The 11,498-nt window shown below is 32.5% G+C and overlaps 1 protein-coding gene across 1 annotated transcript; it reads right to left on the reverse strand.

Annotated features, from left to right (window-relative positions):
• Positions 1-786: 786 nt before the first annotated feature.
• LARP6B (RNA-binding protein) lies at positions 787-10,174 on the reverse strand. The gene is made up of 10 exons (XM_089721465.1): positions 9,328-10,174; positions 5,269-5,350; positions 4,324-4,418; positions 4,131-4,202; positions 3,941-4,020; positions 3,753-3,852; positions 2,844-2,891; positions 2,702-2,770; positions 1,944-2,093; positions 787-1,427 (listed from the first exon to the last, which is right to left on the reverse strand). The coding sequence occupies exons 1-10, from the start codon at positions 9,955-9,957 to the stop codon at positions 1,173-1,175; spliced, it is 1,581 nt and encodes a 526-aa protein (XP_089577591.1). The 5' UTR covers positions 9,958-10,174; the 3' UTR covers positions 787-1,172.
• Positions 10,175-11,498: the final 1,324 nt, after the last annotated feature.

Raw genomic sequence — 11,498 nt, forward strand, 5'->3', positions numbered from 1 at the left:
TATATATATATATATATATATATATATATATATATATAGAGGGGAACTAATATTTATTTTTGAAAATAAAATTATTGCATGAAATTGAAAGAAATTTGATTTAGTTGAAGGTAAAATAAAAGTTAGCAAACCGAATTTTTGAAATTAGTTGTGCCATTAGTAATAGTAGATTACTAGATGTTAATCTAGATAAAAGTATAATCATTTATAAATTGCAGGTATGTTTAGTTAAATCATATTCAATTCTTAGTTCTACAAATATTCTGTTACTGTATAATTTTAAGAATGAGAAAATTTAAATTTTTTAATAAGATGGAAAAAATAATAAAGCAACATCAAGTTTTATACGTTATGATAAAGATGGTTATTATGGATTAGATCTTTTTCAGTTTTAATAGTTGATCTAATTCAACACTAATTATTTCTTATTACAATTAAAAATAATTTAATAGAAAATTTTATCAATTACTTTATAAAGTTATTTATCTTATTGTTGATAATGTAAACTTTATTCAAATAATTTGTTTACATTGAATAAGTTTAAATTCAGATTTCAAACCCTTACTCTTCTATAAATAGCCATGCTTACTAGTTCCAAGCACAAGGGTTCCCAAGAAGAACCTAATGCTATGAGTTCCAAGCACAAAAGTATAGCCATTTATAAAGTATAGGTCTGCTCTACGAGTATTCTACTGAATGAGAAGATTTAAATTTTTCAACAAATGGAAGTAAATGGCAAACCTGGAATTTTCAGAAAAATAGCATAATAAAAATTCTCCAGGTGAGTTTAAGAAGGAATAGATAGCATGTACTCAAACATTTTATTATAATGTCAAAAGTCTCTGGATCACATTTATCTATAAGTAAAAGTATTTATGATTCCCCAATCCCCACCAAGGATTTCATTCATCTCATTTCTACATCATACAGATACTAAACTGAAAAAATAAAAATTAAGAAAAATTTTGTTCTGCAACATCAGTGCAAAAATACAAAAGACTAGACCTCTTAAAAGCTAATTTGACCCCTTATACCAACTACTTGAGATTGATAGCTCTTTGTAAAACCCTGCCATCAAAACCATTCCATGTAAAAAGACTTGATTTCCTCATCCCAGCATAGACTTGCATGTCTAGTTATAAGAAGAAAATCTGTAAACTTAGAAACACAAGTCATGCTATATTAACAGCAAGCGGCTTCCCTCGGCCCATAGCAAATCCTCTAGTACCATCTGGCATGCGGGGCCCTGGAGGTTGCTTGGCCACAGTTGGCAGCTCGCTCATAACTGGATTATTTGAAGGGGGAGTTCCCACGTGATTTCCACGGTTATTATGATGGTGTTGACCCCGCCCACGTCCTTTGTTACGGTGACCCTTATTTCGCCCTTTTCTATGTGCACCCTCCTTGTCATTCGCATGATCCTCTCCCTGCCCAAGCAAAGGCCATCTTATAAGGCACATTGAGACTGAGAACTAAAACATCATTTGATGGGACAAAAAACTTGGATGCCTTTTAAGGCACATGAAAAAGAAATCAATTTATTCTTCTGGATTCCAAGCAGTCGTACAATCCATTTGCTTCTCTATTCAACAAAATATTCCAGAATAAGCATTTGAATTACAAAATGTAAGACTAGAAGCCTATCTTGTGCAAAGAAAGTCTCATCCTCTCTTTTAATTTTTTTTCCCCCTTCTGAGCAAAAATATTGGGAAAGAGTAATTCAAATTCCTCATTTCTTTTGTGAATCACAAAATTTTCATATATTTATTTATTGATCATATATCTTACCAAGGGAATAGAAACCATTCGGAAAATTCCTAGGATTTTAATATCAGAAGTTCTTCAAACATGTCAAATTTCAAGCATTGATTGGTCGCATCAACTAATATAATTTTCTAAAAATGATGCATATATGCTCTTGATAGAAATCTGCAGTTACTTACAGATTGTTCATGTGAATGAACATCATGATGTTGGGGAGGACTTTCGTGCTGTTTTTCATTTGGTTGTTGCTCAGATGTAGAGGCCTCATCTTCCTCAGAGTGCCCTGACCCATCATGCCCCTTCTTTCCTCGTGCTTGCGTATGTTTGGACTAAAGATAAAAGAAACATACACATTAAGGCATCAATCTAACTTCAGAAATTAAATAAAACATGCCACAAATTAAGTTTCTTTATCGCGCCTTTACAATTAAATGCAACGATCAGACAGGTCATGATTTATAAAACTTCTTCATACAAAACAACTTAGGCTCATTTGTGTGTTATTCCAAGAGAGGATAAAAAGCAGAAAATAAAAATAAATAAATTTTTAAATAGTAAGCAAATGATCTCAAATTTGTACACAGGACGGATAACACTGCAGACACAATTAAAATGGCAACATTTCAGGTTGTTAGAGTAGACGCAGTTTCATATCAGATGTTCAGCAAAAGACATGTTTCATCTTATTATGTGTTATCTTTTATACTTCCTTGATACTCTCTTCTTTTTTCCTTTCCTTTAAATTTTCTCCCCTTACAATATGCAGCTATTTAGATATCATCCTGCCTTATAGTCTTTTACAACTAAGCATAATTGTGCATCATAGAATACCAAATCAAATTGAATACTTTTTGATAAACTTTCATGACCCAACTAAAAAATGTAATTGGTATTGAGGCCCAATAAGAAAGCAAAGAAGAATTAATATGGTACATACAGTTCGTTTTAGCATTAGTCGGACCCTAAGACCACTCCTCCAGCTCTCCTCATCATTTAGCTCTATGACCTGCAAAATCAGAACTTCTCCAGTGAGCAACGAAGGATGGAAGAGGAGCATGCACATAAAAGATAATACTTACCGCTTTCTCAGCTATCTCAACAGATTCATATTCCACAAATGCATGTAACTGCACAGAACATAACTTGAAATATTAGATGCTCATCTCAATCAGGGATTCAATATAGTAGAACTGGAAAAAGGAACGGAAAATCACAGAACCAATCTATATCAGAGAAAAAATTCCTGAATAGTCCAATGCAGCTGTGAATTTTTCGAGGCCATTAGCAAAATACTCAGACCGGCAATAAACAAGAATTCAATTAACATAAGCTTAAAAAAAATTAACAATATGCAACATTTAAGTAAATAATAACCTAAAGGAACATTTTTATGAATTAAAAGAACATGCTTAACATCAAGGAGTTAGCAGCCACTTGTCATCTCATAATTTATGATTTTCAAAGACCAAATTAGAATATACTAAAGATGATCATGTTATTTTCCCATATTTCTTGCTATTGAGCTCCAGTGAGAAATTATTGGTTCTCCGCACTGGAAAGAAGCCCAGGATGATGTAACCGAACAATGGAAAAATGAGTGTTGCCAAATCGAGAACACAAAATTAAAAGCTTCAGAACATGCCAGAGGCATGTTGGTATGGAATTATTTCAAGTAAGAATTTTAACGTAATTTTAGCTTAAATTGTATAGATAAAAGTTGGTCCATACTTCAGTTACTTAGCTTCATGAACACAGTTGAAAGTTTACTAGTGGTGGATTTTTTATTGCATTTCCTTTTATGGGCATTTTAAATCCACATTAAGAACTCCTAGACAATTTTATGAATATAATAAATCAAATATAATATACATATATCCAACTCAAATCTTATAACTTCAACTTTTCTCATCCATAACACAAGGCAAAAGCAGTCTCTTCCTTAGACCACTTGTGTAAGTGTGTGTGCAGGAGCATCCACACAAATTTACCTTATTACTGAAATGCATTCCATCAGCTTTTGTAGATCTTGATGCTGAAGAAGCCCCACCACCCGACGTTTGAGGTGGACAGGTACGAATTGTCTTCACACTGAAAAAGTAAAAATGAACAGAATTAGATGCCTATTATCTACCAAGTTAATATCTATAGAAAATCTGATATGGAATCATCTCAATACCTCCCAACAGAAGAGAAAATCTTCATTAGGTTATGATGACAGTGATCTTCAGGTAAATTTTCAGCAACAACTATACGGGACTAAAGATCAAAAAGTAAATAATAAAATTAGGACTGAAGATTCAGATACACCAATACGCATGCATCTTATAAAAGTCAGCAGGTAAAACGAACAGACAAAAAACACCTACTTGCAATTCTTCCACATCTGACTCGGTTAAGGGATGCAGCCGTCTGACTTTTTTTCCATCTTCACTAACCACCTGCAGGATGTGGAATCAAAATATGTGACAGTTAATCAAAACATCTGGAAGAATTAGCAGGAAAAGGTACCATTAAGGAAAAGAAATCTAGTTCAAGAAACAAATACATGAAAAATCTTACAAGCTTTGATGAGTTCCGCAGAATTGAAGCAAGCTGAGAATTGTTATTTATGGCAGCTTTGATCTTCTTAAAGGAAGCAACAACAGATATTGGCACTAGATTAAGGCAGAGACTGAATTAGAATGGACCGACATATTTGAAATAATAACAGTCTAAACAACCAACTCTGAAGCAACAAAGCCGAATTACCAACATAACACAGAACAACTTGATAAATAAGGCAAATTAATTTAGCAAAACTTTTCTGTTCCACAATATACTGACCCCACAAAAATTTGAGATTCAGGCTAAGAAGAATTATTCTATCCGTGAAATCTATCTTTTATCATACAATATGTTCACTTGGCCTACATGTACAAATACAAATGCATAAAGCCACAAACAGATTTGAATTTGAAAAAAAAAAATGATGAATTGAAAAGGGAATCTAGTGCAGATGCATTTATAAAACAGATAGAAATAATTCAAATCGAACTCCAAGAGAAAAGACATTATATCATGAACTTTTTAGAAGGTTAATAATATTTTGAATCTTGTGATATTATCTTGAGATGACTCCAATTTGCACACACTTTAATTTTATTCCACAATATAACTATTATGTAGGCATGAATTTCTAAAGCCCAAAACTGCAGAAAGCACCACAAGGAAGGCACCATTATGTGAAAACCTTTCAGAATAATTTAAACATCAATTCATCACAGTGGGGCCAAAGACAATCTAGGAAAACTGAGGTTGTGTTCTCCTTGCAGTTGCTTTGACCATAAGCAACCAAAATAAAGTTACAGTTACATAGGCAAAAAGGAAAAGTAAAAAATGTAACGGTTACAGGGAAAAAAAAAAGAATAGAAAAGCTAACACTCATCAGCTGAAACTAGAATTAGAAAAATAAAACAAAATATGATAGATTCAAAAGTAAAAGATCACTGAAAGCAGAGACCTTACCATATCCCTCAGGATCTTTGTTAATAAACCTCATCAAATGATCTGTAGTTGCTAAATTTAAGTCACTGAAATAATACTCCACCTGTAAAAAGCAAATCAAATGTCCCAAAAAAGTTTAACAGCACGCGTTCTGCAACAATGCGAAGTAAAACTTGAACACTTAGCTGGTACAAATAATGGAAAGCAGTTGTTTTTATATTTGTTACACAGCTGTATATTAGAAAATAATCTCTCAGTCAAGGAGATTCTGAAACAAGTTAAAACTACTTATATTGATTACAGGAGCAAGCAGAAATGTCTCGTTACACCTCTCATCCCAACACCCCCTGAATCAGAAAGGTTTTGTAAATAAATGAAATATACAATATCCTAAAATGATTGTACAGCACATGTGCTAGCAACTTCATTCGAGATGAATGATATATGTACATATACGAAATGAAATGTAAATAAATCAGTAATCAACGCATAGATAATTAGACAGAATTCTGTGATTGCTTATATATATAACTGTAAAGTTGTTTTGAGGCAGTAGAGAAAAGCACAAATTGCAGACATGTTTAAAGTGTAGATCCTTCCACCTTTAAACCAATTTGTGAGGGAAAGAAGAAATTTAGCCAAATACATATTATCAAACAGTAAGAAAAGAAAACTTTTACTCAAATACAGGAACTGACGTGATAACAAATTTTGATGAAAATTAGAAAGAGTATTTGATACAATAGATGATATATTAGAGTTTATAAAAAAGAAAAGAGAGACTGAAATAGGATAATAGTCGCAATCTGATGTGAAATTCCAAAATTCATGTAGGAGAGGAAAGGAAAGCTATGATTAATGTAAAACAACAAAATTGCACAAACCAGAATTAGTTGTTTTACAAAATACCTAAAATTAAACTTAAACACTTTTAAAACAAACATTTTCTGTCTTTTATTTTTAAACAGGAAACCAAAAGCAGAAACAATAACAAACAGTACCTAAATTGTTTTCTTCCACAAGTTTGCAATTTTTTGGCCAAAATTTCAATACTTAAAATTTGGAGAATCTTATGAAAAATAAAGGGTGTCCCAGTGCACAAGGCCTCCTGGATCATGGACATTAGCAAAGGTCAAATGCAAATATCCTTCCACTTTCACATTACGGAGACCATTTTTAGGGTGTGAATATTTGCAGTGTCTAGACAATCAAAAGGGGAGGAAAAAAAAATAAGGTGGCTCTTTTTTTTTTTTTTTTTTTGGTCAAAACAACATACATTTAAAGATGCTAATAACTCCAGATAGATTTATTGTAAACCCAATAGGAAAACAAATGCCAAATACATATTACGGAAAATTTCAGCATTAATGGGACCCAAGAAGCAGTTTACCACCCATTCAACTATCAGATTCCATAACTCCGACTTTGCCAACTACCATAATACTATATAAATGTTTATTTGACCTTGTATAAGAATCCCAAAGGCCCAAGCTGTACATATTCTCAAACAGTAAGAAAAAGAACTTTACCCCAAGCATCCATTTTTGATGAAAATTAAAAAGAGTAAATTTGATACAGTAGATGGGATATTAGAGTTTATAAAAAGAAAAGAGGACTGAAATAGAAAAAATATTCACCATCTGATATGAAACTCCTAAATTCATGTAGGAGAGGTGAGGAAAGCATATCAATCATGATTAGCATAAAAATACAAAACAAAAAAAAAATGCATAAACCATAATTTGTTATTTTGAAAAACACGCTTACTGTTTCTTAAATGGCTTTGAAAAAAGTTAAAAAATAAACTTAAACACTTTTAAAACAAAAACGTTTCTTTTTTTTTTAATGAAAATAAATCAAAAATGAAGACAATAACAAATGGCACCAAAAATGGTTTCTTCCAATTTTGCAAATTTTTGGCCAGAATTTCAATTACTTAAACTTAAGGGAGTCACGGTGCATGAGGCCTCCTGGATCTAGACGTTAGTGAGATCACATGCAAATTTCAATTCCTCTTTCAAGTTATGTAGAATGTTTTTATGGTGTGAATATTTGTACATTGTCTAGACGATAAAAAGGAAAAAAAAAAAAATTAATAAGATGACTGTACATTTTTTTTCAAACAACATACATTTGAAGTAAGATGTTAATATCTCCTAATTGATACACTGTAATGCCAGGAGGAAACAAATGACAAAGGTACATTAGATATTCTAATCCACTTGCCGGATTTCATTCATGAAAAATGCCAAACACATATCACAAGAAATTTCAGCATTAATAGGACCCTAGAAACAGTTGCCCACCCATTCAACCACTAGTTTCCATACATCCAACTTTGACAACTACCATTACACAACTGTTTATTTGATATTATACATGAATCCCAATAGCCGAAGCTGTATAGATTTTGGCAAATAAACCATAAATCCAAAAAATGAGTAGCCTAGTTATGTTAATTTAAACTCCCAAAAGGTTGTAGAACTAAAAAGTAAAAAAAGAAACAGAACATAGCTAACGCTTAGAACTTGACCCCAAATTTTACAAGTGCTCGGTAAAGCATGTATAAGACTATAAGATTATTGATCCTGTAGTTTCCCATTTCATCATAAATTGAAAAGAGTGGAGATGTTAATATCTCCTAATAGATTCACCGAAGACCCAGTAGGAAACAAATGATAAAGATATACCGAATACTCTAATCACTTCCTGCATTTGATTAATGAAAAATGCCAAATGAATATCACGAGAAATTTCAGCATTTATAGGACCCGAAAAGCAGTTGAGCACCCATTCACCACCAAATATACCTCTGACCTTGTGAACTACCATAATTTTATATAACTGTTTATTTGACCTTATACATGAATCCCAAGGACCCAACCGTACACATATTGGTGAATAAATCATGCATCCAAAAAAATGAGAAGCCTAATTATGTTAACTTGAACTCCTACAATGTTGTAGAACTATTTAAAAAAAACACCATAACATAGCTAATGCTTAGAACTTGACCCCATACTGTATAACTGATCGAGCAAAGCAGGTATAAGACTATAAGATTATTGATCCTGTAGTTTCCCGTTTCAACACAAACTTAAAAAAGTGAAAATGTTATATCTCCTGATAGATTCACCATAAACCCAGTAGAAAACAAATGACAAAGGTACATTGAATACTCTAATCCACTTGCTGCATTTCATTAACAAAAAACGCCACATACTTTATCCCAAGTATATAGGACACCAAAAACAGTTGAACGCCTATTCAACTGCTATATTCCATACCTTCGACTTTGTCAACTATCATTGCATTATACAACCGTTTATTTGACCTTGTACATCAATCGAAGGGCCCAAGCCATACACGTGTTGGTGAATAAACCATAACTCCAAAAAAATGAGTCTAATTACCCTAACTTAAACTCCCAAAAGTTTACAGAAATATTTGAAGAAAGAAGTAAAAAATAAATAAAAATAAATAAAAAAGAAGAAGAAGAAGAACATAGCTAACGCTTGGAAATTGAACGCATATTTTGTAAGTGATGGGTAAAGCATGTCTATGATGATAAGATTATTGATGCTGTATTTTCTGGTTTCACCATAAATTGACAAAAGTGAAGATTTGTACGATAACCTACCTCACCCTCACTGCAAAATGAAGATAATATATCAATCAACTTACCAACTTTGTCAATATTGACATTAAAAACTGTACACCAAATGTTCAAATGTTTTCACTCTCTTGCTACTAAGGTCCAGATAATCCTTTCCTTCACTATTATAATCTATTCAACGCAAATTATACTACCATCTGCACACACCATACAAAAAATGCTCAATATTATGTGTTACTTGTATATGTATTAGAATTCTGAAAATAAATATTCAATTGTATGTTAGTTTGATTATTGAGATAACTAAAAACACGAAATCAGTCAAAAAAAGACGCATAGAAACACTCTATACTCCACTGGTAGACCACAATTTATCGAGCAATCAAACTCTCTAAGTTAACTAAATATAGTCCTACAGTATAAACTATCCCCAGTAATATAAACTGTAAGTTAAAACCACTCACTTGATTCAATAGTTTCTGTACAGCCTCATCAGAGAGTCCACTGTTTCTATCACTTTTTGTTGCATGATCTGATGACGCCACATCCTTCCTAACGACCAACTCCGCGTCTTCCTCCTTCTTCGAACCCGAAGCATACTGATTTTGATTCGGATCCTGATGATGATGCTGATTCCCATGATACTGAACGGCAACATAGTGATTGTTCTGATTATGGTGATGATTGTTATGGTTCCGAACCGGAACATATTGTTGATTATGATGATGATGTTGATGATGGTGGTTATGGCTGTGGTTGTGATGGTGTGGATGGTGATTTTGGACTTGGATCACGTGAGGAACAGGTACAGGGCTATGAATCGGGACATGAAACGGCGACGGAGGAGGAGGTGGAGGATAGATGTGGATCGGCGGAGGCATGACGGTTAGCCGAGGAGGTGGAGGAGGTGGTGGTGGTTGTTGTGGGCGCGCAGGAACAAAAGCAGGAGCCTGCGCGTTGAGTTTACTGAAGGATACATTACGAGAAAGTGATGGATCTGAAGAAGACGAGGAAGAGGAAGATTGAGACTGAGATTGAGATTGATCTAGGGTTTCTGATGAAGCAGATTCAACAATTTCTTCTTCTTGTGCCATTGCTAAAACTAGTACTAATCCACTATTACAGTCTAAACTATGAATTTTTTTTTGGATGATTTTGATGTTACGGTTTTTTTAATTTTTTTTTTTTCTTTTTCTGTTAAAGATTTTTGGGGATCTCTGGTTTTTTCACTTTTTCAGGCACGGGGGAGGAGGGGCTGCTTGGCCTTGGGGCCCTGAGCAGGGCGGAGGAGACAAATGGAGAGGATTTCTCGGTTTCAGGAGGTGATGATAGCTGGGTATTTATAGTTTGATTGATTTCACCTATTGTGTAAAAAAAATTTAGTGGGGTCCATGTAAGATAGTGAAGTGAAATATGGGCTCCATCTACACAATACAGTCCACACTCACTTGTTTTTGTTTGCTTGTTTTTGTTGTAAGGATTGGATCAACACATCGTTTAGATTTTGTGCCTTGATTATGTGTACATCATCATTATTATCATGAATATTTTGAGTCTCAGACATGGGTGAGGATTTGGTCTTAATTTCAACGGGAGAATATATAAATTCTCCCTTGAACTTTTGCAATTTCAATTTTGTAATACCCTTAATTTTTACTTTGACTCATCAAACACTTTAATTTATAAAATTACATCTATTAAACACTTTATTTTTTAAAATTATTCTATTAAACACTTCAACTTACAAAATTTAGATTAACTAAACACTTATTAAAAAGTTAAAATTTATAAAAATTATTATCGCAAAAGTCATGCTAACTATATATTAAATAAATATTTTATATATAAAAGTCAAAAAATTCTAAATATTATTTATATATGTGTCGAAAATGATGTAATATTACCAAAATTTACAAGTTCAAGTGCATGATAGATTATTTTGCGAAGTTTAAGGTGCCACAAGATTAAAATAGTAAAGTTTAGGGGTGAATTTATTTATTTAGCCTAATTTTAATGTATCTGAATATATTTTTATAGTATTCAAATCCAAAACCAAATGGTATAATAATCGATCGTGGTATCTAAATCTGGAAGCAAATAATCTATCCAACTCAAATTAAATCGATTTGATTCGATTTAAATTTGGCTACTCCAAATTAAAGTTCGGTTAATTATTCTATAGTAATCGAACAAAAAATTGAAAACTAAACAGTTTTATATACCGAGCTTGATTGGTCACCGAATTTCTAAAATAACTATCCGAGTCCAATTAAATTAAGTCGATTCGGTTTGGTTCTCGGTTAGAAACTGAGAATTCACCCCTCTCTCAAATACTTTCATTGGTGCTTACTTTGTTATTAGTCCCAAAATTTGCTTTAGTTATTATTAATTAAAGTTAAAAATAAAAACTATTTTATAGAAATCTACAATACTGAATAATAAAATATCCTATATTCCTAATTTTTTTTATAATTAATATTTTTTTTTCATCGTATTTGATTTAATAAATTACAGTATATAATATACAAAATGTTATTACCCATGGGTGACTGTTTGTTTAAAATAGGGTTATTCAAAAGATAAGAGATACCCAAAAGATCACACGATCTATTTGGGACATCGGTTGCCCTAAAAG

This window comes from Jatropha curcas, chromosome 5, assembly GCF_041381405.1.
Source record: "Jatropha curcas cultivar XTBG-Jc1 chromosome 5, XTBG_Jcur_1.0, whole genome shotgun sequence".
In the NCBI taxonomy this organism is placed as follows: Eukaryota; Viridiplantae; Streptophyta; class Magnoliopsida; order Malpighiales; family Euphorbiaceae; genus Jatropha; species Jatropha curcas.